Here is a 22,074-nt window from a genome sequence, read left to right on the forward strand (position 1 = left end):
TGAACAGCTGACATGTGTCCCTAACAGCCGCTTGTGGAATCGAGATCCACCCGCGGCTGTTAACGTGTTGCAGAGATGTTTTTTAACCCCTTCATGACCTTGGGATTTTTCGTTTTTTTCCAGTGTTCGGTTTTCGCTCCCCTCCTTCCCAGAGCCATAAACTTTTTTTTCATTTTCTTCGTTAACATGGCCATGTGAGGACTTATTTTTTGCGGGACGAGTTGTACTTTTGAATGACATCATTGGTTTTACCATGTGCTAGAAAATGGGAAAAAAATTCCAAGTACTGTGAAATTGCAAAAAAAGCAATCCCGTGCGTGTTTTTTTTGTTTGGCATTTTTTTGCTAGGTTCACCAAATGCTAAAACTGACCTGCCATTATGTTTCTCCATTCTCCAGGACATTACGAGTTCATAGACACCAAACATGTCTAGATTATTTTTTATCTACCGTAAGTGGTGAAAAAAAAAATCCAAACTTTGCTTAAAAAAAAAAATGCGCCATTTTCCGATACCCGTAGCGTCCCCATTTTTCGTGATCTGGGGTCGGGTGAGGGCTTATTTTTTGCGCGCTGAGCTGACATTTTTAGTGATACCATTTCGGTGCAGACATGATCTTTTAATCGCCTGTTATTGCATTTTAATGCAATGTCGTGGCGACCAAAAAACGTAATTCGGGCGTTTCGAGTTTTTTTCTCGCTACGCCATTTAGCGATCTGGTTAATCCTTTTTTTCTATTGATAGATCGGGCGATCTAACGTGGTTATACCAAATATGTGTATATTTGATTTTATTTTTTTTTTTATTTTGAATGGGGGGGAAAGGGTGGTGATTTAAACTTTTATATTTTTTTTTATTTATTTCATATTTTTTAACTTTTTTTTTTTTTTTTTTTACTTTTGCCATGCTTCAATAGCACTCATGGGAGGCTAGAAGCTGGCATAGCCTGATCGGCTCTGCTACATAGATCATCAGATCGCTCCTATGTAGCTGAATTACAGGCTTGCTATGAGCGCCGACCACAGGGTGGCGCTCACAGCAAGCCGGCATCAGCAACCATAGAGGTCTTAAGGAGACCTCTGGTTACTATGCCGACGCATCACTAACCCCCGATCATGTGACAGGGGTCGGTGATGCACGCATTTCCAGCCGAATGGCCGGAAGCGGTAGTTAAATGCTGCTGTCAGCGTTTGACAGTGGCATTTAACTAGTTAATAGCGGCGGGTGGATCGCGATTCCACTCGCCACTATTGCATGCACATGTCAGCTGTACAAAACATCAGCACCGGAGCCCACATCAAAGCAGGGGATCTGACCTCGGACGTACTATACGGTCCAAGGTCACAAAGGGGTTAAAATAAGAATGAAAAAAAATATATACATAATAGGCATCGCTGAGTTCAGAAACGCCCGATCTATCAAAATCTAAAAATAATTAATCTGATTGTAAATGGTGTAATGAGGGGAGAAAAAAAACAAAAAACAATAAGCCAGAATTACTTTTCTAGTCGTCGCAAATTGCAGTAACAGTCAATTAAAAGATCGTATCTACCTTAAAAAGGAATAGATAAAAAAAAGTCACCTTAGCGCGCAAGAAAGCAGCTCTCACCCAGCCCGAGATCATGAATAATGGAGACGCTACTGGTCTTGGAAAATGGAGCCATTTTTATTTATTACAAATTTTGGATTATTTTTTCACCACTTAAATAAAAAAAAAGAACCTATACATATTTGGCATCTGCAAACTCGTAATGACTTGGAGAACCAGAATCTCAGGTCAGTTTTAGCATTTAGTGAACATGGTAAAAAAACAATTGTAGTACACTACACGATAAAACCAATGGTGATGTTCAAAAGTACAACTGGTCCAGAGTAAAACAAGCCCTCACACGTCCATATTGATGAAAAAAATAAAAATAGAATAAAAATATGGCCCTGTGAAAAAGGGGAGCAAAAAACCAAAACGGAAAATCCCAAGCGATTAATCTATTATCTGTTCGGTTTTCCATTTTTCTCCACTTACCGGCTTTCCAGCCTATCATATAACAACGAATTGTCTGTCCGCAGCACAAATACTATTTGGAACCATCTTTCTGGAAAAAAGTCACAGCCGTGATAGTCTACGATGATACCTCCTTCACTCATTCTGTCCTCCAACTCATCTATCACCTGCAAGAAAGGAAACAACTGAAACTCTCGACTCCAACATGACTTAGGATTAAATAGATTTTCAACAACAGTTTTGTCAACATCTCTATATTCTGGTAAAGTAGGAAAACTGCTCCAATGGTCACTGAAATTACTTGAAACTGACAAATTTCAATTTAAAAGTACGGAATGAATATCAACTAATACAAATCAGACATTGCTTTTGTACTGTGGATCATCAGAAATGTATAAAAAAAAGCAAACTGAGCGGAGCAGAGGCAGCAGATAAGTGCACAGTTAAACAATATCATAGTTTGGCGTTTTCCTTACTAGTTTTCCATTGTTTTTTTCTGCTTATATCTGTATTGTTAACCCCATTTAATATGTGCTATATGGACAATGCCACCAGGTGTGCATCTTATGTGATGTATGCATGCCTTGAACAGCTGTTTGAAGGTGGATATATCTGCGCTTGATGTCAGCGAGTTACATGATTGGAAGCCCAGGTAACGGATCTAAATGTGCAGCTTCCAACACTCAGAAGCATTGCAAACATGGAGATGAGTGTTGAGCTCACTGAGCATGCGCTGGCTGGGGACAGTGATATGGAGGAGGGTGTAGGTGGGGAAGATCAGCACCTAGAAGAAAGCAGCCGAGTGACGGTTACAAGAAGGGGTAGAGGAAAAAGTGCCGGGGAGCTCAATCTTGATCTGGCACAACCTAGTAAATATGCGTGTTTGTCTGATATTAGGAATGCAAGACCAGGAATGGGATCATTACACCAGGACGTTGCTCCTAGCAACCAAGAAAACGACTGCTGTGGGAAGAAGGGAGATAGAACTGCAGCAAAGGCCAGACAGATGTTGGTGGTAGGGAACTTTATAATTGGGGGGACAGACAGAGTCATCTGTCCCTGAGATCGTGGATGCTGAACAATGTGTTGTCTGACGGGTGTTCAGGCTCGACATATTGCGGATTGGAAAGATAGATAGCTGGGTGGGGTTGGGAAAAACCCAGCGGTCATGGCACACATTAGTACCAATAGCAAAGTTAAAGGAAGGAGAAAGATCCTTAAAAACGATTGCAGAGAACTACTAGGAAAGATGAAGGCCAAGACCTCCAAGGTGGTGTTTTCGGAAATACTGCCGATGCCACGAGCATCACTAGAAAGAACAGCAGGAGCTATGGCCAGGTTCACATTGCGTTACGGCGGTACGTTTAACGGACGTTACACTGCGGCATAACGCAGTGTAACGTAGTCCGTTAACGCCGCCATAGACTGCAATGTCGGACGCATCGCTAGCGATGTGCAGTCATTTGAGTGACGGACCCGGAGACGCGGGCTGCAGCGTTTCTGGGTCCATCACTGCTAGCGCAGATGGAGCTAGCAGATGCTCCATCTGCGCTAGCGCTGTGCAAAGTCGGCACTTGCGTTAGCGCAGTCCGTTTAACGTGTGCGTTGAACAGACTGCACTAACGCAATGTGAACCTAGCCTAAAGGTACCGTCACACTCAGCAACTTTGCAACGAGAACGGCAACGATCCGTGACATTGCAGCATCCTGGATAGCGATCTCGTTGTGTTTGACACGCAGCAGCGATCTGGATCCCGCTGTGATATCGCTGGTCGGATCTAGAAGTCCAGAACTTTATTTCGTCGTCAGGTCGGCGTGTATCGTCATGTTTGACATCAAAAGCAACGACGCCAGCAATGTTTTACATGGAGCTAACAACCAGCGAGAACGATAAGTGAGTCGCTGTTACGTCACTGGATCGCTCCTGCATCGTTCTGGAGTTGCTGTGTTTGACATCTCTACAGCGACCTAAACAGCGACGCTGCAGCGATCGGCTCGTTGTCTATCACTGCAGCGTCGCTGAGTGTGACGGTACCTTTAGGGAGATAGTTAAGTGGCTTAGAAATTGGTACAGGAAGGAAGGGTTTGCGTTCATGGAGAACTAGGCCAACTTGTCTGTAGACTACAGGCTCTATGGTAGGGACGGGCTGCATCTAAATTGAGAGGGTGCAGTTGTGCTTGGAGAAAAAAAAAAGGTCAGTTAGATGGAAGTGCTTTTAAACTAAGAACTGGGGGAGGGTAGTTGTGCTAATAAGGGGATAGATAGAGTAGACAAAGAGTGAGACAGTAGGGGGTCAATGAGAATTTAGGGGGGTTGGGATGTGCAAGGAAAGTAGGGAGTTGAGTAGGAGTAATAAATGCTAATTACAGGACAAACATTAAGGTACCGTCACATTAAAGACTTACCAACGATCACGACCAGCGATACGACCTGGCCGTGATCGTTGGTAAGTCGTTGTGTGGTCGCTGGGGAGCTGTCACACAGACAGCTCTCTCCAGCGACCAACGATCAGGGGAAAGACTTCGGCATCGTTGAAACTGTCTTCAACGATGCCGAAGTCCCCCTGCAGCACCCGGGTAACCAGGGTAAACATCGGGTTACTAAGTGCAGGGACGCGCTTAGTAACCCGATATTTACCATGGTTACCATTGAAAAAAACAAAACAAAAAAAAAACAAAACAAAAAAAAAAAAAAAAAACCACACTACATACTCACATTCCGATGTCGGTCACGTCCCCCGCCGTCAGCTTCCCGCACTGACTGTCAGCTTCCCGCACTGACTGTGTCAGCGCCGGCCGTAAAGCAGAGCACAGCGGTGACATCACCGTTGTGCTCTGCTTTACGGCCGGCGCTGAGTCAGTGCAGGGAAGCCGACAGCGGGGGACGTGACAGACATCGGAATGTGAGTATGTAGTGTGTTTTTTTTTTTTTTTACAATGGTATCCATGGTAAATATCGGGTTACTAAGCGCGGCCCTGCGCTTAGTAACCCGATATTTACCCTGGTTACAAGTGAACACATCGCTGGATCGGCGTCACACACGCCGATCCAGCAATGACAGCGGGTGATCAGCGACCAAAAAAAAGGTCCTGATCATTCCCCAACGACCAACGATCTCCCAGCAGGGGCCTGATCGTTGGTCGCTGTCACACATAACGAGATCGTTAGCGGGATCGTTGCTACGTCACAAAAAGCATGACGTTGCAACGATATCGTTAACAATATCGTTATGTGTGAAGGTACCTTTAGTCCAACATGTCCCAAAGGTCAAATTATTGTTTGTTTTTTTTCAGATGTACAGAATGAAATTCATACGTAAAGGAATAAAATAGTACAACTTACTCTGTCTTCATCAAGAACAGGACACTCGTACTCTTCATCAAACCCTTCATACAAGTTGCCTACAAAAACAGAAACCCAATAAGTGATATTTACTAAGTAAAATGCACCTGTGCGACTGCCGAGTACACATGAATCGGTAAATTTATGCACTATGTATTCTTAATTTTTCATAATTTCTAGTGCAGTAATGCAAAGTGCTACTTTATTTTGTTGGTTATATATGGAGATAGCTACTTAGTAAGCACCTGTACATACTCGATTTCTGTTTGGAGGTCAGTTTTTTTTTACTAAATGTGGTTTAGGCACACTATGGGGCTCAGAGAGGAAGGGAACATTTGGATTTGAGAGCGCAGAATTTCTTTTGGGGGTGAGGAGCCATTTCGCTTTTCTGGAGCATTTGTACTACCAGTAACGTGGAAGCCCCCTATATTTCTAACAGATTAAGGAATCAATATCACCATTACACACTGAACGGGAAACCACTGGGTAAATCTGACAGGGAGAAGGACTTGGGGATCCTAGTTAATGATAAACTTACCTGGAGCAGCCAGTGCCAGGCAGCAGCTGCCAAGGCAAACAGGATCATGGGGTGCATTAAAAGAGGTCTGGATACACATGATGAGAGCATTATACTGCCTCTGTACAAATCCCTAGTTAGACCGCACATGGAGTACTGTGTCCAGTTTTGGGCACCGGTGCTCAGGAAGGATATAATGGAACTAGAGAGAGTACAAAGGAGGGCAACAAAATTAATAAAGGGGATGGGAGAACTACAATACCCAGATAGATTAGCGAAATTAGGATTATTTAGTCTAGAAAAAAAGACGACTGAGGGGCGATCTAATAACCATGTATAAGTATATAAGGGGACAATACAAATATCTCGCTGAGGATCTGTTTATACCAAGGAAGGTGACGGGCACAAGGGGGCATTCTTTGCGTCTGGAGGAGAGAAGGTTTTTCCACCAACATAGAAGAGGATTCTTTACTGTTAGGGCAGTGAGAATCTGGAATTGCTTGCCTGAGGAGGTGGTGATGGCGAACTCAGTCGAGGGGTTCAAGAGAGGCCTGGATGTCTTCCTGGAGCAGAACAATATTGTATCATACAATTATTCGGTTCTGTAGAAGGACGTGGATCTGGGGATTTATTATGATGGAATATAGGCTGAACTGGATGGACAAATGTCTTTTTTCGGCCTTACTAACTATGTTACTATGTATTATGGACATCGGTGGGGATTTGCTTTTTTGTATGGATTGATTTGAAGATTTTATTGGGAACATTTTACATAACATTTGGGATCACATTTATTCTGGGCTCTATGCTGAGCACTTACTTTGTGGTTTCCATCTAAGGCTGGGGTCACACTTGCGAGTGCAATGTGAAAGACTCGCGCCAGTCTCTCGCATCAATACCGGGCACTAGTGACCAAAGTGTGCGCCTGCATGCATTTCTATGCAGCTGAAGGCTCTGGTCTGAACCGCCGGCGGCGGCAGTGTTGGGTATTGATGCGAGTCTCTCGCATTGCACTTGCAAATGTGATCCCGACCTAAATCTCCGAGTGACATGTTTCAGATGAAACCCCCCAGGGGATCTATTCACTATAATGAGGCAGTTACTCTGGACTCATCTGGCCTCTGCGTTGTCCTTTTCCACACTTTTATGCACTCCTAAAACGATGGACAATGCCGGTTCACAGGCCAAGCAATGTCCACAGTGACTCCATCTGCCTCATTATAAGGAATCTTCTACAGGGGTTCCATCCGAAGCACATATTTCAGAGATTTACATGGAAACCCCGATGCAAGCGTTCAGCATAGAGCGCAGAATAAGTGTAAGCAGAGCCTTAAGGTACCTTCACACAACGATATTGTTAACGATATCATTGCAACGTCACGCTTTTTGTGACATAGCAACGATCCCGCTAACGATCTCGTTATGTGTGACAGCGACCAACGATCAGGCCCCTGCTGGGAGATCGTTGGTCGTTGGGGAATGATCAGGACCTTTTTTTGGTCGCTGATCACCCGCTGTCATCGCTGGATCGGCGTCACACACGTGTTCACTTGTAACCAGGGTAAATATCGGGTTACTAAGTGCAGGGCCGCGCTTAGTAACCCGATATTTATCCTGGTTACCATTGTAAAAGTAAAAAAAAAAATAAAAACAGTACATACTCACATTCCGATGTCTGTCACGCTGTGACGTCACCGCTGTGCTCTGCTTTACGGCCGGCGCTGACACAGTCAGTGCGGGAAGCTGACGGCGGGGGACGTGACAGGCAGGGCCGCGCTTAGTAACCCGATGTTTACCCTGGTTACCATTGTAAATGTAAAAAAAACAAAAAAAAAAAACACTACATACTTACAATCCCGGTGTCTGGTCATGTCCCTCGCCGTCAGCTTCCCGCACTGACTGAGCGCCGGCCGTAAAGTACAGTGGTGACATCACCGCTGTGCTGTACTTTACGGCTGGCCGGCGCTCACCAGTCAGTGTGGGAAGCTGCAGGTGAGGGACATGACCAGACACCGGGAATGTAAGTATGTAGTGTTTTTTTTTATTACATTTACAAAAGTAACCAGGGTAAACATCTGGTTACTAAGCGCGGCCCTGCGCTTAGTAACCCGATGTTTACCCTGGTTACCAGGGGACTTCGCATAGTTGGTCGCTGGAGAGCTGTCTATGTGACAGCTCTCCAGCGACCACACAGCGACGCTGCAGCAATCGGGATCGTTGTCTAGATCACTGCAGAGTCGCTAAATGTGACGGCACCTTAAGTGCGCGTGAGCTGACATAGTTCTACGCATAAGCAAATCCAGTTTACAGGGGACAGTGCATTGGCAGGAACATGTTGCATAACAGCTTGTTTAAACGGCAAGATAATCACGAAAAGGAGGGTTTTTAACCCTTCCCGACCTTTGACATACCCAGTACATCCTAGTTGGGAAGGACTTCCCCCACCTTGGACATATAGCGTACGTCCTGGCCATTTTGTGCGCACAGCAGCTGTGCGTGCGTTATCGCCACAAGCTGTTCAGCTGATATCATATCCGACACTCAGTGCCCACACCACTTCCGTCAGTTTAACCCCGTAAATGCTTTGATTGATATAGAGCACATCATTTATAAGGCAGGCAGAGGGAGGGGGCTCCCTCTGCCCTCCGATCAATTGCCATGGTAACCCAGTGTCGTCATGACGATATCTGGGTCACCAGGCTACGACAAGCCCCATAGACCATGTGCAGAGCACAGTCTGAGGGGCTTGTGTCAATGCAAAACTGACAGTTATAAACCACTAGATGGTGGCCCGATTCTAACGCATCGGTTATTCTAGAATATGTATGTAGTTTATTTATGAAGTTTGCAGAATAATGTAATTTATACATAGGCTTTGGCCAGCCGGGCGCAACCAATTAGCGAAGCGTGGTTCAAATTCCGCGCCAATTCATGGCTGGATTGCACCCGTCGCTGATTGTTCGCTGTCGGCCAGGCGTGACCAATCAGTGAAGCCATGGGCGGCTCCAGGTTTTTGAGGGCACCGGGTGAAAGTCTCAGTGGCCCCCCCTCTTTAACAGATACCACGATTCATGATGCACAGATACAGCAGAGAAATATACCACAGCCAAGTAGCATATAACACCGCCCACGTAGCATATAGCACAGCCACGTAGCATATAGCACAGCCCACATAGTATATAGCACAGCCACGTAATATATAGCACAGCCACGTAATACATAGCACAGCCACGTAATACATAGCACAGCCACGTAGTATAGAGCACAGCCACGTAGTATAGAGCACAGCCACGTAGTATATTGCCCGGCCACGTATATTGCACAGCTACGTAGTATATAGCACATCCCACATAGTATATAAACACAGCCACGTAGTATATAGCACAGCTCACGCAGTATATAAACACAGCTCACGCAGTATATAACACAGCCACGTAGTATACAACACAGCCACGTAGTATACAACACAGCCACGTAGTATACAACACAGCCACGTAGTATATAACACAGCCCACGTAGTATATAGCAGAGGCAGTATATAACAGCTCACGCTTTATATAGCACAGCGATGTAGTATATAGCACAGCCTCGCGAGACCGCAATGCATGGCCTGGAGCGTCGCGAGGAGCGGGAAAGGTGCCGGAAGGTGAGTATATAATGATTTTTTTTTTATTATTATTTTTAACGTTTGATCTTTTTACTATCGATGCTGCATAAATACAAATTTATGGTTACAAAATATTTTTATGTAAAAAAGGGGAAAATAAAAAAGCGTACACATTTGATATTGCCGTGTCTGGAAAGACCCGCCGCATAAAACTATCACACTAGTTAACCCCTTAAGTGGGGGAGGGCATTTCCAGATGAGTAGCTGAGCAGACCTATAGCGGCTCAAAGCAGCAGACAGTGGCGGGGGAAACCCACACTATCACTCACCACGGCCTCAGGCAGGGTCTGGGGGGGGAAAGGGTTGTCTATTTCCCTGGCACCAGGTCAGACCTCACCTGAGAGGAGCCACAGCGTAATGGAGAAGGCACAGGAGGAAGAAGGCAGATCTTCACGCAGGAGCCGGGAGAAACAGCTCATAAAATCCCAAATGTTGCATCTTTTTTGCCGGGTTAAACATCTCATAAAATCCCAAATGTTGCATCTTTTTTTTATTCATATATCATAACCGGTCCTAACCCAGGTGATGATAAAAATAGACAATGCGGACACTTGTCCCTTGAGCGAGCCCAGGGCAAGGCCTGACTCTAAACCTGATTGGAGAAACTCCAGAATTGAAAACACCAGAGGAGAACGTCCATGGGCGTTGCACCATGAAAAGAAGATGCGCCAGGTGCGATAATAAATGCACATGATACGGGTTTCTTAGCGCAAATCATGGTAGAAGAAACCCTTGTAGAGAATCCGGCTTGGGCTAAAATCCAGGATTCAACGGCCACGCCGTCAAAGACAGGGCCCCAGAGTTCTGGTGGCAAATCGGGCCCTGTGAGAAGATCAACGCGATCTTGAAGCCGCCAGGGGACGTCGGCAACCATTTGGACGAGTTCCGCTTACCATCCTCGGTGCGGCCAGTCTGGCGCAACGAGGATCACTGGTCTCCACTCTGCCCTGATCTTCTTGATGACTCTCGGGAGCAGAGGAAAAGGCGGAAATATGTAGGGCAGCTGGAACCGATGCCACATCAGGACCAGAGCGTCTGCCCCGATGGCGCAAGGATCGCGGGTCGAGCAATGAACTGGGGAACCTGGTTGTTGAGCCTCGAGGCCATGAGATCCACATCCGGCATCCCCCCAGCAAAGACAAATCTGCTGGAAGACTTCCGGATGGAGGGACCACTCGCCCGAGGCAAGACCTTGGCAACTGAGGAAGTCCATTTCCCAATTCTCCACACCCGGTATGGGCATCGCCAAGATGAGCGAGTGATTGGTCTCGGCCCAGCGCAGGATGTGGCAGACTTCGAGCCTGGCTGCCCTGCTGCGGGTTCCTCCTTGCCAGTTGATATACGCCACGGCTGTGGCATTGTCGGATTGGATTGTGATGGGATGACCTGCGAGAAGGTGGTGAAAGTTGCGTAAGGCAAGTGTGATCGCTCGAATCTCCAAGATATTGATTGGAAGACACGACTCTTGTGGACCAACGACATTGTGCCGTGTGGTGATTCAAAACTGCGCCCCAGCCCAAAAGGCTGGCATCGGTGGTCACCACTAACCAGCGCACAGGGAGAAAGGATTTCCCTTGGTTCAGGGAGGACTGTAGCGTCCACCACCTGAGGGTCTGCCGGACCTGTGGGGACAGGCGAAAATGACGGTCTAGGGAAAACGGACTCCTGTGACAGGCTAACAGCAGCGCCTGTTGCAGGGGACGGAGATGTAACTGCGCAAACGGGACGGCTTCCAATAAATACTATTCAACACAATCAGGGCACCATCAAGTAAATAATTTAAAAATACCCATGGGATCCTCCTGCAGTATGTCTTGTATATAGGATCAACAACCAAAGAGCAAAAAGACATACAAAAAAGCAGGGATCACCTTAAGAAATGTCAAATTTTATTATTACACAAACCCAAAACACCAGGATTTTTTTAAAAACATTTAAAAACAATCGGTAAGTATACCATTAATGTAACAATCAGGAGCACTGGTTAATACAGTCAAGGCAGGTATGTACCATACAATCACAATATAATAAAGCACAAATGTTAGATTTTAAAGGAGGCAAACCTTTATAGCATAACTGAATGCATTTATCATCTCTGAATAGATTGGCACCAAATACAAGGTAAAAAAAACCTATAACCACATGGGTAACCCCAACCAAAGGATAAGGGGACGTGAATATCAACACTGTTAATATTCAATATACATACATCTAGCATCCCATATGGGGAGTGGGAACAAGGCTCGGTAAAGGATCGACATTGACTGATAGGATTGCTACTTCCAATAGGTGGCACTAGAGTTCTAGTTCTCTTCCTCTCTGAAGAGACAATTTGCATATTTCCCAGAGGAGCATTGCGGCTTTAAGTCTCCTCACCTCGACATGCTTATCATGTCACTCTCCACAAGGAGAAACGATACTTCTTGGATCCTGTGTAAATCTCAAATACATGATTCGGACAGAACCTCCTGCAGAAGAGTCCCTATAATGAGGCAGATGAAGCCACTGTGGACACCTATTAGCTTGTGATCCGACGGTGCTCATCTTTTTAGACGTGCAAAAAAACCCACAGCTTTGTGTACTTATGAAAAGAAGGACACCGCTGAACAGAGGCCAGACTGAGTCCAGAGTAACTTTGTTGCTCATTATAATGAATGGACCCCTCAGGTGTTTCATCTGAATCACGTCACTCAATGATTTAGATGGAAGCTCCAAACTAAGTGCTCAGCGTAGAGCGCAGGATAAATGTGATGCAAAATGGTATCTAAAACTGTTCCCAACAAAAGCTTCAAGGTGCTCACCACATGTCTAGATAATTTCCTCTTCGGGGGTCTAGTTTCCAAAATGGGGTTATTTGTGAGGGGTTTCCACTGTTTAGTCACATCAGGGGCTCTCAAAACGCAACATGACACCCGCGCACACCATTCCACTAAAGTCTGCATTAAAAAACATCACTCCTTCCTTTCTAAGCCCTACTGTGTGCCCGAACAGTAATTTTCACCCACACATGGAGTATCTGCATACTCTGGAGAAATTGCACAACAAATTTTGGGTTTCATTTTCTTGTGTTACCGTTGTGAAAATAAAAAAAGTTGGGGCTAAAAACATCTCATCTTTTTATTTTCACAATTGTGTGTTATAAACCTCTGTGAAGTACCTGGGGTTTCAAGGTGCCCACCACACATCTAAATATTCCTTGAGGGGTCCAGTTTTCAAATTGGGGTCACTTCTGGAGGGTTTCTATAGTTGAGGCACGTCTGGGACTCTCCAAATATGAGTTGGCATCCGCTATCGATTCCAGCCAATTTCGCGTTCAAAAAACTCAAACAGTGCTCCTTCCTTCCTGAGCCCTGCCATGAATCCAAACAGTAGTTTCCCCCCACATATGGGGTATCGGCGTACTCAGGAGAAATTGCACAACAAATTTTGGGGTCCATTTTGTTAAAAAAAAAAAATTAAATGTTAATTTTTTCCTCTTCCACATTCTATTAATTTCGGTGAAGCACCTGAAGGGTAATAAAACTTCTTGAATGTGGTTTTGAGGACTTAAACACTAGAAAATATCCACCGCAGAAAATACGGATCACATCTGACTAAAGACATGGGGGGTATATCTGCATCTCCAGAGAAATATCTAGGCTGCAAAAAATCCTTCACAGACCAAGCTGGACAAAACAAAAACATGAAAATGCACAGAACTATAAAGTCCACTGCAGGTGGACAGCAAAAACCAAGCCAGGACTTATCTTTGTAGAAAAGCACAGCAAACTGGAGAGACCAGCAGGGAAGTGAATCCTTCCAGAACAATGGACAACTGGCACTGACTAAAGGATCCTGCAAAGCTATATACCCCAGTCAGTTTTGCAATTAGTAGATACACCTGTCCACTCCTGCAGTCCAGGCACAACTGCATTACTCTCTACAACCACCGGAGGGAGCCCAAAAGCTGAATTCACAACAGCTGCAATTTTTAGAATGGTGTCACTTTTGGGTATTTTTTGTCATACAGGTTCCTGAAAGTCACTTTAAATGTGATTAGGTCCTAAAAAAATGGCTTTGTAAATTTGATTGGAAAAATGAGAAATCCTTTGTCAACTTCAAACCACTCTAACTTCCTAACAAAACAAAAAAAAGTTTTAAAAATTTAGCTAATATAAAGTAGACATGTGAGAAATGTTATTTACTATTTTGTGTGACATAACTCATTTAAAGGCACAAAAATTTAAAAGTTTGAAAATGGCCAAATTTAAGTTTTTTTTCATGAATTTACGCAAGTCATATCAAAGAAATTTTACCACCATCATGAGGAACAATGTGTCACGAAAAAACACTCTCAGAATCAATGTGATCCGTTGAAGTGTTCCAGAGTTTTTACCTCATAAAGTGACAGCGGTCAGAATTGTAAAATTTGGCTTGGTCGTTAAGGTCAAAATTAGCCCTGTCACTGAGGGGTTACTGCTGCTAGGACTCTTGAAGAAAGTCTGCTTCTCCCTTTCACTTAGGGCTCATGCACACAATCGTATTTTTGGTCCAAGTTCTATCAGTTTAAAAAAAAGAACGGACAGCACTCGGACCAATGTTATTCAATAGGACTATGCAGAAAGCTCTGCTTTCCGGCCGCTGTGCTTACACAGGGCAGAGAAGCAGAGCGCCGAGGGACAGACAGCGGAAGTAAGTATGTAGTGTTTTTTTTTTTTTTTACTTTTACGCTGGTAACCAGGGTAAACATCGGGTTACTAAGCGCGGCCCTGCGCTTAGTAACCCGATGTTTACCCTGGCTACCGGCATAGTTGGTCGCTGGAGAGCTGTCTGTGTGACAGCTCTCCAGCGACCAAACAGCGACGCTGCAGCGATCCGGATCGTTGTCGGTATCGCTGCAGCGTCGCTTAGTGTGACGGTACCTTAAGGCTGTGTTCTCTAATTTGTAGATAAAGATCCCTGATACATAGAGCCTGAATCTCTCCAACCCTCTTGGCTGTAGTGATCGCCACTAAGAAAGCCGTTTTCCGAGTGCGAATAGAGATAGGCCTATCATCCCCCGGAGCGTAAATACCTTTACATAGGGCCCTAAGGACTAGGTTAAGGTCCCAGGATGGGGACAACTGTCTAATGGTGGGATGCATTCTCTGAGTGGCCCGAATAAACCTTATTATCCATGGGTGAGATGCCAAAGGATAGTCCAGGAATGAGCTTAGTGCGGACACCTGGACCTTTAATGTGCTAGGTCGAAGACCCATGTTAAACCCTTTCTGCAGAAAGTCCAAGATAACAGGGATGTCCGGAGAGCCTGATACAACCTCGGACCTGCCACCTTCTAGACAAAAACGTTTCCAAATCTTTTGGTAAATGGCTGAAGTAATGGGTTTTCTACTACCTTGGATAGTAGATCTGACCTGGTCTGACAGGCCTTTTGACTTCAGGATGTCCTTTTCAGGATCCAGGCTGAAAGACAGAGTCTGCTTGGGTCTGGATGATACACTGGACCCTGGTGAATGACTCTCCCCTTGATGGGTAATATGACTGGTGGATTGTCGATTGCTAGAGTCCCCAGCACAGGAAACCAGCTCCTTCTTGGCCAATACGGGACGACTAGGATGACCGTTGCCTGATCCTCCTTGATCTTCCGAAGAACAGCTGGAATTAATACCAGTGGTGGGAAGGCATATGAGAGGGGTTGATCCCATTCTTGGCTCAGAGCGTCTACCCCTTCTGGAAGATCCGAGGGGTTCAGGGAGAAAAATCTTGAGGTCTTCGAGTTTCTCCTGCTTGCGAATAGGTCGATGCTGGGAGTTCTGTTATGGCTGGCAATCAGGCAACACAGCGTGCAGTAATCAGCGCACATACAGAGATCTGGCAATAACCAAAAACAATAGGACGAGCTCTGAGACGTGGAATCTCTGTAGACTGCAGTACCTGATCTATCCTCACACAACTGGAAGCAGCAGTGGATTGCGCCTATCAACTACCTATGCAACTCGGCACTGCCTGAGGAGCTGACTAGCCTGAAGATAGAAATACAAGCCTGACTTACCTCAGAGAAATACCCCAAAGGAATAGGCAGCCCCCCACATATAATGACTGTTAGCAAGATGAAAAGACAAACGTAGGAATGAAATAGATTCAGCAAAGTGAGGCCCGATATTCTAGACAGAGCGAGGATAGCAAAGAGAACTATGCAGTCTACAAAAAACCCTAAAACGAAAACCACGCAAAGGGGCAAAAAGACCCACCGTGCCGAACTAACAGCACGGCGGTGCACCCCTTTGCTTCTCAGAGCTTCCAGCAAAAGATAATAACAAGCTGGACAGAAAAAACAGAAAACAAACTAGAAGCACTTATCTAGCAGAGCAGCAGGCCCAAGGAAAGATGCAGTAGCTCAGATCCAAACTGGAACATTGACAAGGAGCAAGGAAGACAGACTCAGGTGGAGCTAAATAGCAAGGCAGCCAACGAGCTCACCAAAACACCTGAGGGAGGAAGCCCAGAGACTGCAATACCACTTGTGACCACAGAAGTGAACTCAGCCACAGAATTCACAACAGTACCCCCCCCTTGAGGAGGGGTCACCGAACCCTCACCAGAACCCCCAGGCCGACCAGGATGAGCCACATGAAAGGCCCGAACAAGATCTGGGGCATGGACATCAGAGGCAAAAACCCAGGAATTATCTTCCTGAGCATAACCCTTCCATTTGACCAGATACTGGAGTTTCCGTCTAGAGACACGAGAATCCAAAATCTTCTCCACAATATACTCCAATTCCCCCTCCACCAAAACAGGGGCAGGAGGCTCCACAGATGGAACCATAGGTGCCACGTATCTCCTCAACAACGACCTATGGAATACATTATGTATGGAAAAGGAGTCTGGGAGGGTCAGACGAAAAGACACCGGATTGAGAATCTCAGAAATCCTATACGGACCAATAAAACGAGGTTTAAATTTAGGAGAGGAAACCTTCATAGGTATATGACGAGAAGATAACCAAACCAGATCCCCAACACGAAGTCGGGGTCCCACACGGCGTCTGCGATTAGCGAAAAGCTGAGCCTTCTCCTGGGACAAGGTCAAATTGTCCACTACCTGAGTCCAGATCTGCTGCAACCTGTCCACCACATAATCCACACCAGGACAGTCCGAAGACTCAACCTGTCCTGAAGAGAAACGAGGATGGAACCCAGAATTGCAGAAAAATGGAGAGACCAAGGTAGCCGAGCTGGCCCGATTATTAAGGGCGAACTCAGCCAACGGCAAAAATGACACCCAATCATCCTGGTCAGCGGAAACAAAACATCTCAGATATGTTTCCAAGGTCTGATTGGTTCGTTCGGTCTGGCCATTAGTCTGAGGATGGAAGGCCGAGGAAAAAGATAGGTCAATGCCCATCCTACCACAAAAGGCTCGCCAGAACCTCGAGACAAACTGGGAACCTCTGTCAGAAACAATATTCTCAGGAATGCCATGTAAACGAACCACATGCTGGAAGAACAAAGGCACCAAATCAGAGGAGGAAGGCAATTTAACCAAGGGCACCAGATGGACCATTTTAGAAAAGCGATCACAGACCACCCAAATGACAGACATCTTTTGAGAAACGGGAAGGTCAGAAATGAAATCCATCGAAATATGTGTCCAAGGCCTCTTCGGGACCGGCAAGGGCAAAAGCAACCCACTGGCACGTGAACAGCAGGGCTTAGCCCTAGCACAAATTCCACAGGACTGCACAAAAGCACGCACATCCCGTGACAGAGATGGCCACCAGAAGGATCTAGCAACCAACTCCCTGGTACCAAAGATTCCTGGATGACCGGCCAGCACCGAACAATGAAGTTCAGAGATAACTTTACTAGTCCACCTATCAGGGACGAACAGTTTCTCGGCCGGACAACGATCAGGTTTATTAGCCTGAAATTTCTGCAACACTCTCCGCAAATCAGGGGAGATGGCAGACACAATGACTCCTTCCTTGAGGATACTCGCCGGCTCAGATAACCCCGGAGAGTCGGGCACAAAACTCCTAGACAGAGCATCCGCCTTCACATTTTTAGAGCCCGGAAGGTATGAAATCACAAAATCAAAACGAGCAAAAAATAACGACCAACGGGCCTGTCTAGGATTCAAGCGCTTGGCAGACTCAAGATAAGTAAGGTTCTTATGATCAGTCAAAACCACCACGCGATGCTTAGCACCCTCAAGCCAATGACGCCACTCCTCGAATGCCCACTTCATGGCCAGCAACTCTCGGTTGCCCACATCATAATTACGCTCAGCAGCAGAAAATTTCCTGGAAAAGAAAGCACATGGTTTGAACACTGAGCAACCAGAACCTCTCTGTGACAAAACCGCCCCTGCACCAATCTCAGAAGCATCAACCTCGACCTGGAACGGAAGAGAAACATCAGGTTGACACAACACAGGGGCACAGCAAAAACGACGCTTCAACTCCTGAAAAGCTTCCACGGCAGCAGAAGACCAATTAACCAAATCAGCACCCTTCTTGGTCAAATCGGTCAATGGTCTGGCAATGCTAGAAAAATTACAGATGAAGCGACGATAAAAATTAGCAAAGCCCAGGAATTTCTGCAGACTTTTTAGAGATGTCGGCTGAGTCCAATCCTGGATGGCCTGAACCTTAACCGGATCCATCTCGATAGTAGAAGGGGAAAAGATGAACCCCAAAAATGAAACTTTCTGCACACCGAAGAGACACTTTGATCCCTTCACGAACAAGGAATTAGCACGCAGTACCTGGAAAACCATTCTGACTTGCTTCACATGAGACTCCCAATCATCTGAGAAGATCAAAATGTCATCCAAGTAAACAATCAAGAATTTATCCAGATACTCACGGAAAATGTCATGCATAAAAGACTGAAAAACAGATGGAGCATTGGCAAGTCCGAACGGCATCACCAGATACTCAAAATGACCCTCGGGCGTATTAAATGCCGTTTTCCATTCATCTCCCTGCCTGATTCTCACCAGATTATACGCACCACGAAGATCAATCTTAGTAAACCAACTAGCCCCCTTAATCCGAGCAAACAAGTCAGAAATCAATGGCAAGGGATACTGAAACTTAACAGTGATCTTATTAAGAAGGCGGTAATCAATACACGGTCTTAGCGAACCATCCTTCTTGGCTACAAAAAAGAACCCTGCTCCCAATGGTGACGACGATGGGCGAATATGTCCCTTCTCCAGGGACTCCTTCACATAACTGCGCATAGCGGTGTGTTCAGGTACGGACAAATTAAATAAACGACCCTTAGGGAATTTACTACCAGGAATCAAATCGATAGCACAATCACAATTCCTATGCGGAGGTAGGGCATCAGACTTGGACTCTTCAAATACATCCTGAAAGTCCGACAAGAACTCTGGGATGTCAGAAGGAATGGATGACGAAATAGACAAAAATGGAACATCACCATGTACTCCCTGACAACCCCAGCTGGTTACCGACATAGAGTTCCAATCCAATACTGGATTATGGGTTTGTAGCCATGGCAACCCCAACACGACCACATCATGCAAATTATGCAGTACCAAAAAGCGAATAACTTCCTGATGTGCAGGAGCCATGCACATGGTCAGCTGGGCCCAGTACTGAGGCTTATTCTTGGCCAGAGGTGTAGCATCAATTCCTCTCAACGGAATAGGACACCGCAAAGGCTCCAAGAAAAATCCACAACGTTTAGCATAATCCAAATCCATCAGATTCAGGGCAGCGCCTGAATCCACAAACGCCATGACAGAATATGATGACAAAGAGCACATTAAGGTAATGGACAAAAGGAATTTGGACTGTACAGTACCAATAACGGCAGAGCTATCGAACCGCCTAGTGCGTTTAGGACAATTAGAAATAGCATGAGTAGAATCACCACAATAGAAACACAGCCTGTTCAGACGTCTGTGTTCGTGCCGTTCTACTTTAGTCATAGTCCTGTCGCACTGCATAGGCTCAGGCTTACTCTCAGACAATACCGCCAGATGGTGCACAGATTTACGCTCGCGCAAGCGACGACCGATCTGAATGGCCAAGGACATAGACTCATTCAAACCAGCAGGCATAGGAAATCCCACCATTACATCCTTAAGAGCTTCAGAGAGACCCTTTCTGAACAAAGCCGCTAGTGCAGATTCATTCCACAGAGTGAGTACTGACCATTTTCTAAATTTCTGACAATATACTTCTACATCATCCTGACCCTGGCATAAAGCCAGCAGATTTTTCTCAGCTTGATCCACTGAATTAGGCTCATCGTAAAGCAATCCCAGCGCCTGGAAAAATGCATCAACATTACTCAATGCAGAATCTCCTGGTGCAAGAGAAAACGCCCAGTCCTGTGGGTCGCCGCGCAAAAAAGAAATAATAATCAAAACCTGTTGAATAGGATTACCAGAAGAATGAGGTTTCAAGGCCAAAAATAGCTTACAATTATTTCTGAAGCTCAGGAACTTCGTTCTGTCACCAAAAAACAAATCAGGAATCGGAATTCTTGGTTCTAGCATCGATTTCTGATCAATAGTATCTTGAATCTTTTGTACATTTACAACGAGATTATCCATTGAGGAGCACAGAGCCTGAATATCCATGTCCACAGCTGTGTCCTGAAGCACTCTAATGTCTAGGGGAAAAAAAAGACTGAAGACAGAGCTAAGAAAAAAAAATGATGTCAGGATTTCTTTTTTCCCTCTATTGGAAATCATTGAAGTCTCCTTGTACTGTTATGGCTGGCAATCAGGCAACACAGCGTGCAGTAATCAGCGCACATACAGAGATCTGGCAATAACCAAAAACAATAGGACGAGCTCTGAGACGTGGAATCTCTGTAGACTGCAGTACCTGATCTATCCTCACACAACTGGAAGCAGCAGTGGATTGCGCCTATCAACTACCTATGCAACTCGGCACTGCCTGAGGAGCTGACTAGCCTGAAGATAGAAATACAAGCCTGACTTACCTCAGAGAAATACCCCAAAGGAATAGGCAGCCCCCCACATATAATGACTGTTAGCAAGATGAAAAGACAAACGTAGGAATGAAATAGATTCAGCAAAGTGAGGCCCGATATTCTAGACAGAGCGAGGATAGCAAAGAGAACTATGCAGTCTACAAAAAACCCTAAAACGAAAACCACGCAAAGGGGCAAAAAGACCCACCGTGCCGAACTAACAGCACGGTGGTGCACCCCTTTGCTTCTCAGAGCTTCCAGCAAAAGATAATAACAAGCTGGACAGAAAAAACAGAAAACAAACTAGAAGCACTTATCTAGCAGAGCAGCAGGCCCAAGGAAAGATGCAGTAGCTCAGATCCAAACTGGAACATTGACAAGGAGCAAGGAAGACAGACTCAGGTGGAGCTAAATAGCAAGGCAGCCAACGAGCTCACCAAAACACCTGAGGGAGGAAGCCCAGAGACTGCAATACCACTTGTGACCACAGAAGTGAACTCAGCCACAGAATTCACAACAGAGTTCCCCACCGAATACATAATCTCCGAAAGATGCTCTGCTTCTATTCCCACTCTGTTGGACACAGTTCCCGTCTGCTTAAGTAATCTGCAATTACATTCTGAGATCCTTCTAGGTGGATAGCTGTTATAGATAGCACGGTGTTCTCTGCCCAGCTGAAGATCATCTCTGCTAGATCCTGCAGTGGTTGTTATCTTGGTCTTCCCTGATGGTTCAGGAATGAGACTGTCGTTATATTGTCGGAGAAATTCTTACGTGGCGATCTAAGAGCACGGGCCGATTGTGCCTCAACGCTTGCCATACAGCGTAGAGCTCTTTGAAGTTGGATGATCTGTCTCTTATACTTTCTGGCCACTTGCCTTGCAAGATTCTGCCTTGTAAATGAGCTCCCCAGCCCCATGCACTGGCGTCTGTAGTGATAACTACGTAGGGAGAGGTGATAACTACGTAGGGAGAGGTGATCCATAGAACGCCCACTTTTAGGTATTCTGTGCGAGTCCACCAAAGGAGAGATCTCCGAGTTGGACCTGTCAGCCTCAATGGAGCCTCTAGAGAAGACTGGCGGCGATCCCATACCGACAGGATCTGCCTTTGTAGATGTCTTGAGTGCGACTGCGCCCACCTGACACATGGTATGCAGGTTGTCATTAGGCCGAGAACCTTCATAGCCATCCTTATGGTAACCCGATGTTCCAATAGATACGTGACTCGAGTTTGAATTATCCGTTGCTTGACATCCAGTAAGCAGGATATTCTGCGTCTGGAATCCAGATGCACTCCCAGGAAGGTCTTCCTTTGTTCTGGTAGAAGATTGGATTTCTGCCGGTTTAGTACCCATCCGAGATGCTCCATCACTGCGATTGTCCGATCTCTGTGATCTTCCAGGAGCTTTACTGAATCTGCCACAAGAAGGAAATCGTCCAGGTACGGAATTATTATGATGCCCTGTTTCCTCAGGAAGGCCACCATCTCTGATACAAGATTTGTAAAAATACGAGGCGCAGAAGCCAGCCCGAAGGGGAGGCCTTGAAATTGACAGTGGCAGGTCCGGGTTGGCAGAGCTACTG

General features: G+C 45.7%; 1 protein-coding gene across 1 annotated transcript in view; it reads right to left on the reverse strand.

Annotated features, from left to right (window-relative positions):
* AK6 (adenylate kinase 6) overlaps nt 1-22,074 on the reverse strand; it is a 38,052-nt gene that overhangs the window by 7,751 nt on the left and 8,227 nt on the right. The window contains exons 3-4 of the mRNA XM_069750889.1: nt 5,344-5,402; nt 2,022-2,167 (exon numbers count right to left, since the gene is read on the reverse strand). Coding sequence (XP_069606990.1) covers nt 2,022-2,167; nt 5,344-5,402 — 205 coding nt within the window. The remainder of the gene's footprint in view (nt 1-2,021; nt 2,168-5,343; nt 5,403-22,074) is intronic.

Source organism: Ranitomeya imitator, chromosome 1 (assembly GCF_032444005.1).
Source record: "Ranitomeya imitator isolate aRanImi1 chromosome 1, aRanImi1.pri, whole genome shotgun sequence".
Classification (NCBI taxonomy): domain Eukaryota; kingdom Metazoa; phylum Chordata; class Amphibia; order Anura; family Dendrobatidae; genus Ranitomeya; species Ranitomeya imitator.